This window comes from Leucoraja erinacea, chromosome 17 (genome assembly GCF_028641065.1).
Source record: "Leucoraja erinacea ecotype New England chromosome 17, Leri_hhj_1, whole genome shotgun sequence".
Lineage (NCBI taxonomy): Eukaryota > Metazoa > Chordata > Chondrichthyes > Rajiformes > Rajidae > Leucoraja > Leucoraja erinaceus.
Window position 1 is genome coordinate 11,798,844 of NC_073393.1, and position 19,841 is coordinate 11,818,684.

Below are 19,841 nucleotides of genomic sequence, written 5' to 3' on the forward strand. Positions count from 1 at the left end.
GCTGGGCACAGGGAAGAGAGGGGGTGTTTGGGAGTTAGTTTCCGAAAATTAGATAATTCAATATTCATACGATTAGGTTGTAAGCTACCCAAGGTGAAGCTTTATTCCTCCAGATTAGGTGTAGGAAGAAAGGACTTTCTGTCCTGGCAATGAAGGAGGCCCAGGACAGAAAGGTCAGTATGGAAATGGGAAGGGGAGTTAAAATGGTTAGCAACCAGGAGGTCCAGCAGGCCTTGGTCCAGTAAACCTGCATGTGTATTTCCATTCTGCTATGTTGCACTGGGCATTATAGGATTAAAGCACAAAAGGACTCTTTGGGCAGCACATGGACGCAATAGGGGAGTTATTCTCTTACAGCGGTAGAGACCCGGGTTCGATCTCGTCTACGGGTGCTGTCTGCACAGAGTTTGTACATTCTTCCTGTGACTGCGTGGGCTTTCTCCAGGAGCTCCAGTTTCCTCTGGCATTCCAGAGACGTGCAGGTTTGTAAATTAATTGGATTCTGTAAATTGTCCCTAGGGCGTTGAATAGAACTAGTGAACGGGTGATCGCTATTCTGCGTGGACTCAGTGGACCCAAGGGCCTGTTTCCATGCCCTATCTCTAAACTAATCTGTGAACTGGCAAGGAAAGACACAAATTGCTGGAGTAACTCAGCGGATCAGGCAGCATCCCTGGAGAACTGGCAGCTTTGCAATGCAGAGCACAACTCCACAGACATTGAACTCCATTCGATATTCAACAATGTCGCCTTGACTGTGATACTAAACAGGGTGGTGGGGGCACTGTGGGTGGGGTGGGGCATGGCGTGGAGTGGCCCAGAGGTTTCACACACACATCAGCATCACCTACCACAATGCGAGGGGCTTCAGCATCAGATTGGAGGGATTGAGTGGTCATTAGTTTCCTCACCAATCTGTCCCGCAGACAGTAAATAACAATCCAGAAGAGAAAGGGGAGTTAAAATAATATCTCTCAGCTGGCTGGGAGTGCAGGTTCCTGACACTCACAACCTGAAAGAATTCATGCAATTCAGATGCTTTTATTTTGCAGAATTCAAGGGAAGGAAAGGAAGATTTGTGTCAATGCATGGAGAAAAAGCTGAATGACAAAATTTAAAAAAAGCAAAAAAAAAAAGCTTGGGTGCATCAGGCATTAAAAATAACATTTAAGAAATAATAGTTGACATTTCATTTATTTTAGATTTTCCAACTAAATATTCCTTATCCTGCGGAATAAATTTGATTCTGGTGTCCTGTGTGCATTTTTTAGGCCAATTAAGTCTGATAAAAGGTCCCAACGGCAAGAGTCTGCCTGTCCGTGTCCTCCAGCGATGCTCCCCGACCCGCTGAGTTACTCCAGTGCTTTATGTTCTCAGCAAGATTCCAGCTTCTGCAGTCCCTTGTGTCCCCAGCTTCCAACATTTATTGTTCTCAATTATCAAGTGAAGTCAAATCAAAAATACAAACTGGTAAGTTGCATTTTAATTACGTGTGTTTGTTTGCTTTCAGATTCGGTCACACTGTTATTTGTTTTTGAAGCAAGAGAAATGTTTCAGTATCGTGAAAGAAAGCTATTTGGAGAAAGCTATTTTTGAAAACGTTCAAAGGCAAAAATGTGAGAGCATCCAGCATTAAAAAACAACAATCTTCTTCCTTGGTTCCTTGGTTTGTCTCTAGTTGTTCTTATTGTCATTGCCAAAACACAAATGCATTGAATTGTTGAATTTGTGCCTTGGACAGGGAGGGAGATAGGAAAATGCCTTGTTCTGATGCTGCACATGTAAGGGCAAGGACAAGGGACAAAGGACATTTATTATCACATACACCAATTGGTGTAGTGGAATTTGACTTGCCATTGCAGCACACGAATAAAGATAAGACACAACATTAAAGAATTTAACAGAATTTAACAATAAATGTAAAAATATCCCCCCCACAATGGTTCCCACTGGGGGGGGGGGGGGGGGGGGGGGGGGGGGAAGGCAGCAAAAGTCTAATGTAATGGAAGCAAGGCATGCTCAATGGACTAGCTGGACCTCTGCTCGCCATCATTTTAATATACTGTACAAGTAACACACATTAATAAATACCCCGACAGAATGCAGTCTATTTCTTGCTCCTGGTTTTACCCCTTCCTCAAGTGTAGAGTGTGCTGCACATTGGTCTGGCAAACAACAGGACTTAACTTGCTGTACAACAGAAGATAGATTCATCTCCTGCTGATGGCAATTTGCCAGACATGGCTGGCATCAGCTGAGGGAATAAAAGCTGCCATTAAAAATAAGTTGATTGGGCTACCACACAGCAGGACAATTATACCTGACCTTTAGTTTAGTTTTGATTAGACATACAGTGCAGAAACAGGCCCCTCAACCCACCGAGTCCGTGCCAACCAGTGATCCACGTACATTAGCACTATCTCACATACTTGGGACAATTTACAATTTTACCAAAGCCAATTAACCTGAAAACCTGGGCGTTTGGAATGTGGGAAGAAACTGGAGGACCCTGGGGACACCCACGCGGTGACAGGGAGAAAGTAAAACACAGTACAGACAGCATCCGTATTCAGGATTAAACTCAAGTCTCTGGCATTGCACTGCTGTGCCACCCATACAGCGTCACTCCAAATTAAGCAGCTCCTCACAAGACCAGAACTGCCAACAATCACAATGGTTGCAGGACTGACCACAGAGGAGCAGAATAGCCACTCAGTCTCAGAAGCCGCATTAGATCCTGGCTGATCTCAACTCTAAAATCAACTCTTAATATTAAACATTGACTCCTGGTTCTATATTCTCCCACAACTTTCCCCCATCTATCCTGTCAAGTCCCCTCAAGTTCATTCCCCCCTCAGTTGCTTCAGCATTTTGTGTTTTGCCCCTCTTTCATATAGGTTTCCGTCAATCCCCTTTTCACTATTTCCAGTCTTGTGGATACTAGTCTAGCCTATCCATAAGACCATTAGACATAGAAGTTGAATCAGGTCATTCGACCCATCAAATCTACTCTGCTGTGGTGGTGTATATTTCCTCTCAAAATCATTCTCCTGCTTTCTACCCGTAGCCTTTGAAGCCCATACCAATCAGCCTCCGCTTTAAAAACACCCAATGTCTTGTGGCAATTAATTCCACAGATTTTGCATCTTCTGGCTAAATAAATTCCTCCTCATCTCTATTCTAAAGGTACGTCCTTTTTATTCTGAGGCTATGCCCTCTGGTCCTAGGCTCTCCCTTTACTGGAAGCATCCTCTCCATGTCCACTCTACCCAGACCTTTCATTATCCGATAGGTTTCAATGAGATCCACTCTCATCCTTCTAAACTCCAGCCAGTACAGGTCCAGAGCCTTCAAACGCTCCCCATACATTAACCCAATCATCCCTGGGATCATTCTCACACTCTATATCTCTTCCTCTCCAACATCATCACATCCTTCCTCCCATATGAGGCCCAAAATAATTCCTCATATTCATTCTGGCATTAATCTAGCTAAATTAATTTAGTAATAATACCTAAATTGTTACCAAGTAATTTTCAAACTTCCCAAAGGAAGTAAACCAACAACCAATTACAAATAAATGTTTTAAATGTCAATTGCAAGATGTAACACATAGATTCAGTGATGAAACCAAACATTTACTCTGGTTGTTGCTGTTGAACTCAACAACAGACTGGTTCCACCAAGATACAGTACAGAACGCCACAGGAGTGCCACAGGAGATCCTGTTTCTCTGTGGCTATCAAACTGTCAACTCCTCCCCCATCTGTCGTAGAGGGGACTTACACCCCTCCCTCCCCCCTTCCCCAATCTTTGCACGTCCCCAATCCTTTCAACTCGTCACTTCAATTTCATGTTTCATGTATCTTGTGTTTTATAACTGTTGGCAGATCAATTTCCCTCCTGGGATCAATAAAGTTCTATCGTATCGTAGTTGTATCCAGTCACTTGTTTTGGTCTTGCAATAGGTTAAGTGAGTGGATAAAGATCTGGCAAATGCAGCGTGATATGGGGAAGAATGTGAAATTGACAATTTTGGCAGGAAATAAAGAAACATTAGATACACACCTACTTCATCAGTGTGAATAGAAACATAGAAACATAGAAAATAGGTGCAGGAGTAGGCCATTCGGCCCTTCGAGCCTGCACCACCATTCAATATGATCATGGATGATCATCCAACTCAGTATCCTGTACCTGCTTTCTCTCCATACCCCCTGATCCCTTTAGCCACAAGGGCCACATCTAACTCCCTCTTAAATATAGCCAATGAACTGGCCTCAACTACCTTCTGTGGCAGAGAATTCCAGAGATTCACCACTCTCTGTAGGAAAAATGTTTTCTTCATCTCGGTCCTAAAAGATTTCCCCCTTATCCTTAAACTGTGACCCCTTGTTCTGGACTTCCCCAACATCGGGAACAATCTTCCTGCATCTAGCCTGTCCAACTCCTTAAGAATTTTGTAAGTTTCTATAAGATCCCCCCTCAATCTTCTAAATTCTAGCGAGTAGAATGGAATCTTCGCCTCTCCATTCCCTGCACAGATGCTGCCTGACCAGCTGAATTCCTCCTGCACTTTTGTTTTGTGCCCAAAGATTCCAGCACCTGCAGTTTCATATGCCTGCATATCCTCCCTATCTATGTATTCAAATCCCCTTGCAATAAAAATACGCAATCAATGTTAGCTTTCCCAATTATGAGTTGTAATTGCATGTTAGCCTTCTGTGAATCATACTGTATATCAAGATGTTCAGATCCACTTCACCTAAAAAATTCTGCAATCTCTCACCAGTTAGATATTGTGCCTTTTTCTCCTGCCAAAAGTGACAATGTCACATCCTTGTTTAAGAAGGAACTGCAGATGCTGGAAAATCGAAGGTAGACAAAAATGCTGGAGAAACTCAGCGGGTGAGGCAGCATCTATGGAGCGAAGGAAATAGGCAACGTTTCGGGCCGTCAAATCCTTCCCCATGTTTTGTGGGGAAGGAGGAAGGAATTTCCTTGCTCCATTTACTGTTAGCTGGAAAGTCTTCCATTTGTTCATGGTCTGCTCTTACATTTCTCAATTCCATCACCCTCCCCGACCCGTCATCTAGCCATGTCCTCCAAGGATGCTGCCTGGCCCGCTGAGCTACTCCAGCACAAGATTCCAACATCTGCAATTCCTTGTGTCTCACTAATTTTCCTTGTAATCTTTTCTCCACACATTCCCATCGGCTTCTCCCAGATTTTATCACTCACCTACACAAGGAAAAAGCAATCCACACTGGTCAATTAAACTACCATAAGTTGTCCAATTTATCCATTCTATTTGTGTAGAAAGGAACTGCAGATGCTGGTTTAAACTGAAGATAGACACAAAAAGCTGGAGTAACTCAGCGGGACAGGCAGCAACTCTGGAGAGAAGGAGCCTGCACCGCCATTCAATATGATCATGGCTGATCATCCAACTCAGTATCCCGTACCTGCCTTCTCTCCATACCCCCTGATCCCCTTAGCCACAAGGGCCACATCTAACTCCCTCTTAAATATAGCCAATGAACTGGCCTCAACTACCCTCTGTGGCAGAGAGTTCCAGAGATTCACCACTCTCTGCGTGAAAAAAGTTCTTCTCATCTCGGTTTTAAAGGATTTCCCCTTTATCCTTAAGCTGTGACCCCTTGTCCTGGACTTCCCTAACATCGGGAACAATCTTCCTGCATCTAGCCTATCCAACCCCTTAAGAATTTTGTAAGTTTCTATAAGATCCCCTCTCAATCTTCTAAATTCTAGAGTGTATAAACCAAGTCTATCCAGTCTTTCTTCATAAGACAGTCCTGACATCCCAGGAATCAGTCTGGTGAACCGTCTCTGCACTCCCTCTATGGCAATAATGTCCTTCCTCAGATTTGGAGACCAAAACTGTATGCAATACTCCAGGTGTGGTCTCACCAAGACCCTGTACAACTGCAGTAGAACCTCTCTGCTCCTATACTCAAATCCTTTTGCAATGAAAGCTAACATACCATTCGCTTTCTTTACTGCCTGCTGCACCTGCATGCCTACCTTCAATGACTGGTGTACCATGACACCCAGGTCTCGCTGCATCTCCCCCTTTCCCAATCGGCCACCATTTAGATAATAGTCTGCTTTCCTGTTTTTGCCACCAAAATGGATAACCTCACATTTATCCACATTATACTGCAACGTGCTGCTTTGGTGAACATGGGCCACGTTTTCTTCATAATTGCCAACAATTGTCCATCACATGGAAAAATCCATTAAATGAATATGCAAGGCAGCCCAATGAAAGCTTTATATTGAATGCCTATTGCTGAACATGTCCCAAAGTACAGCCTGAAGAAGGGTCTTGACCCGAAACGTGGCCTATTCCTTCGTTCCATAGATGCTGCCTCACCCGCTGAGTTTCTCCAGCATTATTCTTGACCTTTGATTTTTCCATCATCTGCAGTTCTTTCTTAAACATGTCCCAAAGTGCAGTACTCATTAGACATGTTCTTACAAGCTGAGCATATTCCCTATTATCTAACGATCCATTGATTACTCACCCTAACAGCCCTGGTGGGGTGAGTAATTAATAGACTTTTAGAAAATAACAAATCAATGGATATGGGGACAATGCAGGAAAATGGCACTCAGGTAAAATATCAGCCGTGATTGAGGAGAGGCCCACGTGGCCTCTTACTTCTAGTTTGTAGGTTCTGAGCAGGGAACAACATTTAGGTCACAGCTCTGCAGCAGTGGGTCTACCAGGACAGGGTGTTGGAACGGATGGAGACACTCGGTACAGTGGGGTGGGTGATGGGACTGCTGACATTTTTAAGTTAAGTCTGGCCGTTTCCCCCCCATACAAGGTGGAGGACTCACTCATCTCCAATTAGTTGTCAACATGGATCCACACCATCACAATTAAAGTGCTTGTTACTTCAGATCTGTGATGCAGTTGCCTCAACTTGGAAGGGTCTCAACCCGAAACGTCACCCATTCCTTCGCTCCAGAGATGCTGCCTGTCCCACTGAGTTACTCCAGCTTTTTGTGTCTACCCGCTGTCATACACAAACTTATTCTTATTGTTGAATACGACTCTCTCCCCCACCGCCCCCAAGTCCTCTCATTCTGACCCTTCCTCTGTTAAATCCAAAGTTGACAGCTACCTCAGGTTTGTTTTACACACAACACCTTGCATTGTTTCCCCTCGTCTACATCAAGTCACATCCCACAGTCCAGGCTTCCAGACTATCAGGTGTGCAAGGAATGATTTAACTCTGCATTTAATCTGGTGCAATCAATGCCCTGACTTCTTTAGGCCCTCTTCCACATTCTTCATCACTTTATAAAGTGTTAACTCAAAGGCAGTAAATTCTCCTCATTTTTGCTCGGAGGGGGCTCGGCACAGTGGAATGCCCGGCTGAGAGTCACAACATACTGACTGGGACCAGGAGAGCCTCTCACAACAAATAAACGACACCCCGTACATTAATCTCAACTAAAAGAGGCAATAAGTTTACGTCAATCTGATCTTTAAAAAATATATACTCAACACCTGGAAAAAAAAGCATAGCCACTATAATAATTTTTTAATACATTTGGGATTTTATTTATCTGGAAGTCAAGGCTAATTTTCAATTTTAGTAATGAGCTTACTTTTTAATGCTGTGTTTTTATCATTTACACAGTCTAACTGTAATTCTCCCTGAACCCTTTAAAATAGCACTTACATCTTTTATCATCCACGATGTTGGCAGCTTGGATCAGAAGAACTGCGTTGTTCTCTGTGTATTCCACAAACACCAACAAGAGTTTCAGAACAGTCTTCACCACTAAACGGTGCTGGAATTGAGAAACACAAGAGCAGACTGTGAGCAAATGCCAGACTCTCTCTCCAGCTGACAGTAAAGGGAGGGAGGGAATTACTTCTGCCTGAAAGCTCTGGTCTCTCCAGGAGGTGGCAGTGTTGAGCAGTGCAGACTCAACTTTAACCAAAATAACTGTGCAGTCTCGATCATCTTGCTTCATTTAATTTGTCCATTTTAAATTAATGTAACTTTCTTTACATGCCCGAAGTTCACACCCATTTCACCAATTGTTTCTAATCCTGGAACGCAAAGTGGTTTATATAGTCAGAGCCTAGGAACTGGCCCTTCAGCCCATCGCACCCACACTAACCATCAGGTATCCACCAATGCTAATCCCATTTTCCCCCTCACATCCCCATTAACCGTTAAATTACCAACCAGCTGTTCTTTACGGTGTGGGTAGAAACTGGAGCACAGAGGGGAAATCTACTCAGTTACATGGATAAAGTGCAAACTCCACACTGACAGCACTGGAGGCTGGGTTGGAACCCAGGTCCCTGGGACTGCGAGGCACCAGTACTGACTGCTGCACCACTGTGCTGCCCTTAGGAGTTTAAAAATACATTACTTTTTTCCTACTTGTCTTCCTTTCAGAAAAAAAGGAATATGTTTATTTACTGGTTACACCTTGCATAAAGAAACATTCATAAACTTTCCAAATTAAAAACAGAAAATTAGAACATTTCAAAGTTCATACAGTGGCTTTTCACCTACTTAACTATACCCCTGCTATAAAGGGAACTTGCACAGAGCTGTAATATAATGAAGCCTGTCAATCATAACTGATTACTTGTGTCCTGACAGGTCAGGGACTTCAGCAAGGTTGTAGAAGATGGTTTCTACTCGTTCCCCAGTCCCTGTCCCACCTCAGAAGTCATAACTGAAAAAAAATCTCAATCCTTCAACCTAATGACTCCTGGCTCCTGCTCATCCACCCAGTTCTCAATACATATCCATCCTCTGGTGCAGCAACTCACCAGAATAATCAAAACACATTTTTGAATGTCAACTCGGAGTAAAATATTTTTTTTTACTTCAATCATGAGTGCATACATGCAGATTTGAGATCTGAAAATATCCATGCTTTATTTAAGTCATCAGATTCCATTCAACTCAGCAATAACTTTAATTTTAATCAATTTATCTTTAGATTAACCCAATTTTTAACAAAGGAAATGCTTTTTTTTTGTGATGGAAGAAATATAAGGAACCCTTTTAGAATTATTGATCTTGTTAAAAGCTAAACATCAGTGCAAGTTACAAGTTTGCACTCTCAGCCCTGTTTAGCCATGGCACGCTCCACAAACCTCTGCTGACAGATTAAATGGACAACACTTCTTTAAAATCCCATGTTTGTTGATCATTGAATTCTAAATAACTGCACTAACTCGTGCCTGAAATCAGCATTCCTTGTTTCTAGCTCCAGGGGAGAGAAAAAAAACTATAACTCAATAATTGAACGAGACATGCTTTTATAAACCATTTTTCCAAATGGGTGGTCCCAGAAATAATTTTTTTATATGTAATTTCTGCTGTGAGAGTTAACATTCCTGGCATTTAATTAAACCTACATCTTCTTCCACTTACTCATCACGTTTGTATCGATGAAAAAGAAAAGGAAAAACAGAATTACATTATAACGTTAGACTTCAATCAATCTGTAGCAAGTGCCTGAAGTCATCACCTTATAAATATCTCTGTAAAAAGACGCATGTTCGTGTTAAGATGAAACGGCTGCTTCCTTTTCAACTGCACACAGCCAGCAGAATAATAAATAGGTGCCAGGCTCAGGTTGTAACTAAAGTTATTTATGTGAGAGAATGTATTGTTGGGGTTCTGCTGAATGGGAACCAGCTGGCTTTTGATTTACTCCAGTTGTGGTCTAACCAATACAACACGTTAAAAATTGCCAAGAGACAAGGAAAGTACAATAGCTTCCAATTTCCGACGCATGTTCTAATGACATGCCCCTTATCTTGACTTGACCAGCAGAACAGATAATTTACTTATTCTGAATGATATTCTCATACTGTTTTTTGAAGAAGCTCGTGCTACTTGAGGGAATGTTTTTTTTTTCTCTCCCAAGTGTCAGACAATCATTTCAAGAAACACAATATACTTATATCGATGTATCTAACATCTGTTATCAGGGCATTACTACAGTCAATAATAAAAAGTGACTGAAAACATTGACATTTTTCAGTAGATCGTAGATTTTGAATGAATACGTCAAGTCCAACACTTTGAAGTACTTTGAAGACTTACTTACAGAACATGGAGATATTTATGCTATTCATGCAGGTTCTAAAAAGGTTTTTGATACAGCCTTCATATTTGCCTTAAATGAATGTGAAGCTCATGGAATTGAAGAGAAATTATTCACAGTTACTGCAGGCAGTTATTTTTAACATCATCCATTTTTGTAAGAGCCAGTGTTGGGACAGATTTGGAGACATCTTTGAAGATAGGACAGAAAGCCACATTTGCAGTTTTGTTGACAGCATAAAAAACAGATAGTACTGTAAGATGCAGGAATCTTGTGCAAAAAAACAAAGTGATGGAGGAACTCATCAGGTCAGCCAGCATCTGGGGAGGGAATGGATAGGTGACATTTCAGGTTGGGACCCTGTTTCAGACTGATTGGAACATGGGGGAAAAGACAGGAAAAGAGAGGTGGGATTGGGACAAGGTCTGCCAAGTAATAGGTAAATGCAGGTGAAGTGGGTGGCATTGTAAATCATGTAGATAGAAATATAAAATTATAAATATATATTAACAGATTAAGAGAATGGGCAAAAATTGATTTCAATGTCAGTAAATGTGAGGTTGACCAATTTTGGGCAGAAAAAAGCACAGAACAAAAGTAATTTCTAATAGTGACTAGCTGAGTATAATGCTGTTCTCATGAGACTTGAGATACCACTTAGATGCCGCATTAAAATGTCACAGTCAGGATGAACCGCTGACCTTTATGTCCAAAGGACTAGTTTGCAAGAGGGTTGAAGTTCCCTCCAACTACTCAAGAACCAAATTAAACCACATCCAGAGAATGTGAACAAATCTTACTACCACATCCTATAAAGGACATGGCCACCTGGAAGGGAATATTACAGAGATATAAGCATCGGAACTATATCCAGACTCCAAATTAGAGAAAACAAATGCAGGCTTTAATCCCTCAAATTTAAAAGGGTCATTGGCAAACGTGATTGAAGCTTTTCAGATGTTATGGGGAACTGATAGTCAACTTGCCCACACCGACCAACACGTCCCATCCACACTAGTCCCACCTGCCTGTGTTTGAAGCATATCCTTCCAAACCTGTCCTATCCATGTACCGATCTAATTGTTTCCTAAACATTGCACTAAACCCTGCCTCAACTACCTCCTCTGGCAACTCGTTGCAGACACCCAATACCCTTTGTGTGGGAAAAGTTACCCCTCAGATTCCTATTAAATCTAAGCCTCTTCGCCTTAAACCTATGCCCTATCGTTCCCAATTCCCCCAAGCTGAGCAAGAGACTCTGTGCGTCTGCTTGATCTATTTGTCTCATGACTTTATACACCATAAATGTTTTACAAACAATGGTAGAACGGAACTATTTGGAATCCAAAAATGGGATAAAGGTCTGAACATAAAAGCCCGAGTTTCCATCCCACCATGAATGCCAATCCATCCCAGGTCTAAAGTTAATGATAAACATGAGACGGATGGGAGTTCCAGAATTCAATGGAGTAAGTTTGCCGGTCTGTGGACCGGCGTCAGGAGCACAGTCACAGATCAGCTGTAATCTCAGCATTGTGGAACGGAGTCGTGGGCCCCGATAGCTCGCATCTCACTGACAGAGGTAAAGGTCTTATCAGTTAAAGGTTTTGAAATCACAAGCTTTGCCTCAGATGTAATAGGAAGTTTCTGTTCTATTTCTAGAATGAATTATGGATCATGAGATTACTCGAGGGATCCATAATCTCCAGTAGCACAGAGAGTAAACAGAAGCAATCTCACCAAAGTAAATACAACTCAAAATCCCCTTTGCCTCGCATCTTACAGACAAAATACAGCAACAGGTACAGCCCACTTATCTTATTCATATTTGATATTTTTACTGCTTGATTGTTTTTATTGCATATCCATCAAAACTCCCTGATCCTTTCCTACATAGGTCCATTGGTTCACAACAATAAACTAAACTAATCTTCATCACCTACATCATATCACACTAATATCTGGTGTCTTCACTGCAGATCTGAATTATTTTGTGACGGTCCCGACACATAAAATCAGCTCGCATACATTCCCTTCTGCATAATCACCTTCCCATGTTGTTGCTTTGCTCTCTTATCACCTGTTTCTTCAAAATGTCGGCATGGATAGGAAAGGTTTAGGGGGATATGGGCCAAACGCAGCCAAATGGGACCAGCTTAGATTGGATTTCTTGGTTGGCATGGTCGAGTTGGGCCAAAGGGCCTGTTTCCGTGCTGCCCGATTGAGAAGTGATGAGAATTAGAAACATGGACTACTTTCCTTCACTGTAACCTTTAGAACCAAGACCGGTTACTAATGTCTGGTGCTGATCAATCAGCTCCGGCTCTAAACCGGACATTCCAGGTTCGTTCATGTGAAAGTTAACACACTTGTCTTAAACCCTTATTTATTTACCAAACAGTTGACTCACCATGCTCCCCGTGAGAGTGTACAGCCACTGGACTGTCTCATTATGGCCAATAACCCCATTCATGCCATCCACAAACAGCATAATCTGGCTCAGAGCTGCAAACACAAGGAAAAAAAACACATGCTTAAGTATGTCCTCATATTATAAAGAGAAGGAGTACATCATTTGTAGGTCCTGAATTCATGCTTTCACATCAAGTGCCTATTGCAGCACTTGTTGATATTGGAGTTGTGCAATCGTTAGCATAATGGCGCAGCGGTAGAGTTGCCGCCTTAGAGCGTCAGGGACCCGGGTTCGAATCCGACTACGGGTGCTGCCAGTACAGAGTTTGTATGTTGTCACAATGACCGCGTGTGTTTTCTCTGGATGCTCCGGTTTCCTCCCACATTCCAAAGAGGTGGAGGTTTGTAGGTTAATTGGCTTTGGTAAAATTGTAAATTTTCCTTCGTGTGTAGAACCGTACTAGCAGACGGGGTGATTGCTGGTCGGTGCAGACTTGGTGGGCCAAGAGGCTTGTTTCTGCGCTGTATCTCTAAAGTCTAAAGTAAAAAGGCCACCAGGCACAAGTGACTGTAGATGTTGAGAAACAGAAAGTAGCTGGAGGAATTCAGCAATCCAGGCAGCGTTTGTGGAGGGGAAGTGAAGTCAATGTTTCAGGCTGAGCCCCTTCATCTAAACTGGACATTTTATGTATGTGATCGAGACCCTTCATCCAGACAGAATCTAGAGGACTCCTCAGGCTTAAACTTTCTCCCGCGCTGCACAGTTCAATTCCCCTAAAGTCAGCTAAATTAGCACAGAGATTGCAAATTTTGAGCACACTTTCAGTAAGAATCAAGTTTAAAACACATAAACTCGGGGTTCAGCCACAAAACTGGCTGTGATGTGTGTCTAAAGTAAACAACCAATTAGTGGGTCTTGCCTGACCTCAATTCAGGCTTCCTTGGAAGGTACAGAAACTCCTGGGTTTTTCTAATGTTCGAAGGAATTGGTACACCAAATCGACTATCAAATGGTGACCTGTTGTTCTATTTAAACATCATTTTCAATTACTTTAAATCAGCACTGCGCCAGACATCGACTTAAATGCTTACGTTTAACGATAAGCACATTTTCCGAACCAGGTTGCCATCTTTATATGCAACCAGGGCATACATAATTGTTTCAACTGCTTTAAAGTTATGCATAATAATTTATTGGATTAGCTCATGACAGGTTTACATTCATTACATTCATTCGTGAAAACGAATCTGCGTGGATTTTGAAACCATAACAACATTTTGCAAACTTTGCATCTGCAACGATGATCGTGCCCAAAGGGGAATCTCCACCTCTTAACTGGTCATTACAATAAAAGCCTGGAAAATATGGGAAAGCTGCAACATGGGAGGTTTGGAAAGCTAGGCTTAGGTGGGAAAAAAGCCAAAGTGTGGCAGCATGAAAGCTGGATGGCAGCATTTCAATGGGCAAGGTAGGGAAGGTTATTAAAAATTGATCCTGTGGGAATAGGAGATATTAAATAAATCCGGTGTTGCTTGTATGCCATTGCCACATAACACGTCCATCAGAGTTCAATCCTGACCTCCACTCATGTCTATGTGGAGTTTGCACGTTCTCTCTGACCAAGTGGGTTTTCTCCGGGTGCTCTGGGTCCACATCCCATATTTCAAACGTGCAGGTACACAAAAAAGCTGGAGAAACTCAGCAGGTGCAGCAGCATCTATGGAGCGAAGGAAATAGGGAACGTTTCGGGCCGAAACCCTTCTTCAAAACGTGCAGGTGGGTTGGTTGATTGATGAGTGTAAATGTCCCCAAATTTGTAACCATCATGTGGGGGGGAAGAATGCAATGGGATTAGTATAAATGGGTTCTTCATGATTGATGTGGGTTTAATAGGCAGAAGGGTCTGTTTCCATGCTATATGTCTCCAGGAAATACCTTCCACCAAGACAATTAATGAAGCGTTTGGACACCAGAGGGGGCTGTAGAACCATCTAACAAGATCATTCGCAGACACACGCGAACAAAAAGGATAGTCGAACTCCGGCACTGAACTCGACACAGAGCAATGAATGTTTTTTTACTAATATTCAAAAGTATGTGATACAGTTATGCCACATGAGCTGGAAAATGGCATTTCTTCGACAAGAGATAAACGGAGAAACCAAAATGCTACGTGCCCAAAGCTAAAATATTGCCAGTGCATGGTTGGAAGTGTTCATGTTCTTGGAGCAGACGTAGGCCATTCGGCCCACAAGTCTGCTACACCGTTCAATCATGGCTGATCTATCTTTCCCTCTCAACCCCATTCTCCTGCCTTCTCCCCATAATCTCTGACACCCTTAAGTGTTATAAAGAAATGAGTTGAAGTTTTGAGCAGAAGCTTTCTTCAGACTTGGAGTCTGTTATGCAGGGCATCAAAACTGGTGGATAGGCTATGAGTTTACGATAGGATGACAGACACTGATTGAATAAAGCTGATGATAAGGACAAAGAGGAGAAGGCCCAAGTACAGAGATGATATTGAGAATTATATGATCCACAATTAGTTAAAGGAAAAAATATAACATTGAAACTCATAGAGCCATGCAGCACGGAAACAGGCCTTTTGGCCCATCTTACACATGCTGACCAAATGCCTCATCCACGCTAGTCCCACCTCTCCACATTTGGCTCATGTCCCTCTAAACCTTTTCTATCTATGTACCCATCCAAATGTTTTTCAATGCTGTTATAGTACTTGCCTCAACTACCTCCTCTGGCAATTCGTTCCTTCTATCCACCACCCTCTGGCCCATCTTTGGAACAATGGGGAGAAATTAAACATGTTAAGGAAACAAAAGGGCACGGAAATACCCCTTACAAAGCATAAGGTTGGCAGCGGTGGCAAAATGATGTAAAGAGAAATAGAGATAACTTTTCACGTCTGATGAAGGGTCAGTGATCTGAAACATCAATCCTGTTTCTCGTTCCACAAAAGTTGCCCGACATGATGGGTTTTTGCAGCATCTTTTGTTGTTATTATAGATGATGGAGCAGGAGCCTTGAAGCAATAGAGGTGCAATACTAACCTCTTAAGATGTAGTTCTGGTAGTTCTGGTCTGCCTCTGCTCCAACTTTGATCAGACATGTCAGCCCTTCAGCATTGACAAACTCAGGCACCAGATCTTTGTCATCCTACGGAAGACAATGCTACATCAGCAAGGAGTGCAGAGCAATACATTTTGCAGTCGTCACAATCTTTTTAATAAAAATCATACATAAACCGACCCGCAAAAACTGCAGATTGCGATATTGTGGCTATGATGCACCACAATAATGGATAATAACAGAAAACTCGAGGATACTCAGCAGGTCAGGAAGCCTCTATGCAACATGTGCTTAAGCATGTATTAGTTGATTTGGGAAACTCAATTTTGCTTAAAATCCTGTTGAAGATGTATCGAAGTGAATTTACATTGGCAAGTTGTCTTTCGTGAAGTCAGAAATCCTAAACCAACTGATTATGCCTGCTGGAAATAATGTAGATAAATCATGTTTTATATCAGAGGCCATTCAGCCCTTCAAGTCTATGCTGGTTGTGAGAGCAATCGCATTGATTCCATCCCCCCACTTCATAGCAAATCACGCAAGGGAGTAGAGAATTGTTGTTATCAGATAATGTTGTTGGAGTTAGAATGGTTCTCTTTGAAACTTAAAACCTGCAAATAATTATCAAAGGGCTAAAGAGAATCGGGGGAACTCAGTAGGTCAAGCAGCATCTGTGGAGGGATGGATGGATGACATTTTGGGTGTGGACCCTTCTTTAGACTGCTGAGGAGTGGGGGGGAAGATGGAAAAGAGCGGTTGGGTTGGGACAAAGCCAGGCAAGTGATAGGTTTAAGTGATAGGTATCAATAACCCTCCTTGCCTCTGTCCACCTGTTACCTGCCATGCTTTATCCTGCCTCTTCACATCCCCAGCTTTCTTCCCCCCCCCCCCCCCCAACCCCCCCCCCCCCCCCCCCCCCCCCCCCCCCCCCCCCCCCCCGAGTTGAGGGGGACCTGGCCAGTAGATGGGTGGACTAAATGACAAAAGCTAGAGATGGAAAGAAATTAAAGGGTATCAGATGAGTAGAGAAGAGGAACAGTGAAATGTAAAGCTGGAGAGAGGAATATGGGTGGAAAGGGAGGGCGCAGAGAAAGAGTGGGGAATAAAGGGGAATGGGGTACAATCAGTCTGAAGAAGGATCCTGACCCAAACAACACCTATTCATGTTCTTCAGAGATGCTGCCTGACCCGCTGAGTTACTCCAACACTTTGTGTCTATCTTTGGAATAAACCAGCATTTGCAGTTCTTTGTTTCTATGATTTGCCCCTCACTTTTTGGAAGGATTCAAGTACTTCACACATTGAATCAGACCAAAGCCCAGGGAACAACATCAAGGCTAACATAGTTGCCATTCTATGCACGTCACACTATTTTCTTCCCGCATTCATTTTAACTCAAAGTTATGCAAAGTTATTTCGCGTGTTAAATGTTTATGATCTTCCCACTTTCAAAAGTTTATTTGTGCTCTTCCTAAATTCATATTTTTAATGCATTTTCATCACGTTCAGGGACTATTGCATGCATGAGTATAATTAATCACATTTTGACTTGCAAGCAATCTTTTCACTTGCCAAAAAATTCATTCCTGTGTTAGAAACCAGTGATGGGCAGCAAGTTGGAAAAAAAAGTGTATCTGACATAAATGCAATCATGTTATATAGCTGCTTCTTTTCTATAAGGCAAGTTCCTGATTCATTTTAAAAATCCATAAAATATTTTGCAAGTTTAGAATGAAATGATTTCATGTTGCGCTTATTATTCTCTTTGATTTTTGTTTTAATTTTAAGTAAAAAATTGTTACGATTCAAAAATATTGAATGGTATCATAAAGAATGTCAGTCCATACTGTACAGAGACTGAAAGATTGAACCCCATAAGTACATTAACATATGTATACACACACACACACACACAATGCCAAATATAATTGATACATTTATGCTTCACTAACATGTTAACCAGACTGATTATGCAGTAGTATAATGTGCCATGTTTAGACTGGGCATTCTTGACACACAACCCCGCTAGTTCTCAATTGCGCATCTCCATAAAGTACACGGCGGATGAACCCAATTATTCTGCCATGAGGTACATGCACAAGCGTCTTATTGTCACTAGGACATCAGAGCATGCTACTGAGAGGTCCTGTCCTTTGAAAAGGTCATCAATTCAAAGAAAAGGGAAAGCAGGGCTCTGGGGAAGGGTCCAAATTTAAAATCTCAGCTCATCTTATCTATTTCCAGATACTGACAGACATGATATGCATTTCCTTTTTTTTCTTTTGCCCGTTTATTTTGTCAAACTGTATGTCTAGTCAAGAGTTCACAGTGTGGATACGAGACCTGTCCGTATATTTAGTTAGAAGGCTGAAATGGGAGGTGGGGGGGAGGGAGATGGAGGTGATGGAGCTAAAGAAGATCAAATAAACCTGATGCAAGTGTAGTAATACATTGCTCTAGGATATCTGATCTATGATCCTCCATTTACCATAAGCAACAAGTCTCATTACATAATCAAACTAACAACCTCCATATGTTTCAGTCGGAGATTGAAAAATACTAGGTCAGAACATTATCTGAACTTTCCCTGAAATTCAGCAAACAGGAAGTGGTATTGGTAGGTCCAAATAAGTACCAGATGATCATAAGAACACAAGTAAGCAGGAGTGTGCTCAAACCTACTCCACCATTCAATATAGAAACATAGAAATTAGGTGCAGGAGTAGGCCATTCGGCCCTTCGAGCCTGCACCGCCATTCAATATGATCATGGCTGATCATCAACTCAGTATCCCGTACCTGCCTTCTCTCCATACCCTCTGATCCCCTTGGCCACAAGGGCCACATCTAACTCCCTCTTAAATATAGCCAATGAACTGGCGTCAACTACCCTCTGTGGCAGAGAGTTCCAGAGATTCACCACTCTCTGTGTGAAATATCACGGCTAATCTTCAAACTCAATGCTGTTTTCCTATCCCTTCCCCCTCAAACTCGCCTCTAATATCCATCAACATCGAACCTGCTGCTCTTATGTGAAATAGTTATGATTCTGGAAAGAATGGGATAAAACAAGGAGGAAAGAAACTTTTCATGACCTCTGGATGCCCCAGAAACATTGAAAAGCTTATGAATATCACTGCTGCAATGTTGATAAAACATAACAGCTAATTAGAGTTGAGTTTGGAGATAAATGACCTGATAATTAGCTTCCGATGGGGTGAGTTGAGGGATAAATGGTGAACAAGATGCGATTGAGGTTCCCTGCTCTTTCTCAAAATAATAGGCACATCATTATGGCCCTGGTTTAATTATTGGAATGATGGAAGTAATTCACCTTCTGTCAATGAAACATTCATCTCAGTATATGGAGTTATCCACAGAGCCAACAGTTAGGACAGGAATTAATACCTAGTATCCATCCACATACCTAGAACATTCACATAAATGCTTCATAACTTGTCTTGCAGTGGTAGTGGTTCGTGAACAGCAGAATCACAGGAACTGTCCTCATCAACCATATCACAGAATGAAGTCTTAACGCTACTCCCTGCTGAGCAACTCCGTGGGAATTTATCAGCTCAGAAGATTCTCTCAATTGAGACAATCCCAGTCCTTACACACAAAACAATCTACATTTGTCCAATTATGGATAATTCTCTCTAAACCAGGCAAAATCCCGATTCTGCACCCTCTCCAATACCTCAACATCCTTCCTGTAATGCGGTGACCAGAACTCCACACAATATTTCCAATGAGGCTTTACCAAGGTTTTATATAGTTGCAATAAGACTTCCCAACTTTTACATTCAGGACTCCGAACATACACCTTCTTTATGACCTGATTCTAGTTTGGATGCATCTGCCATGTGTGATCTTATTGAATGCTTTACTAAAGTTCATGTACATAACATCCACTGCCATACCCTCATAAAGCTCACTGGTCTATAATTTTCTGATTTGTCACTATTGCTATTTCTTAAACAAATGAAAATCATTGGCAGTTCTATGGGACCCCACCTGTGGCTAAAATGAAGACAAATATCTCTGCCAAAGTCCCAGCGATCTCCTCCCCTGCCTCTCTAAATAACATGGGATAGATCCCATCAGGCCTTGGAAATGTATCCACCTTAATGGTCCTATCTGTTTTTTATTGTCTCCCTAATTCACACTTCTCAGTCCAAATTGAGCTGGACCAGTGATTTTCTTTTCTGTTTGGTTAT

The 19,841-nt window shown here is 42.1% G+C and overlaps 1 protein-coding gene across 7 annotated transcripts in view; it reads right to left on the reverse strand.

Moving 5' to 3' along the window:
* fhod1 (formin homology 2 domain containing 1) overlaps positions 1–19,841 on the reverse strand; it is a 217,972-nt gene that overhangs the window by 90,128 nt on the left and 108,003 nt on the right. For all 7 annotated transcript variants that reach the window (XM_055648529.1, XM_055648527.1, XM_055648528.1 and 4 more), the window contains exons 5-7: positions 15,604–15,709; positions 12,533–12,627; positions 7,719–7,830 (exon numbers count right to left, since the gene is read on the reverse strand). In XM_055648529.1, coding sequence (XP_055504504.1) covers positions 7,719–7,830; positions 12,533–12,627; positions 15,604–15,709 — 313 coding nt within the window. The remainder of the gene's footprint in view (positions 1–7,718; positions 7,831–12,532; positions 12,628–15,603; positions 15,710–19,841) is intronic.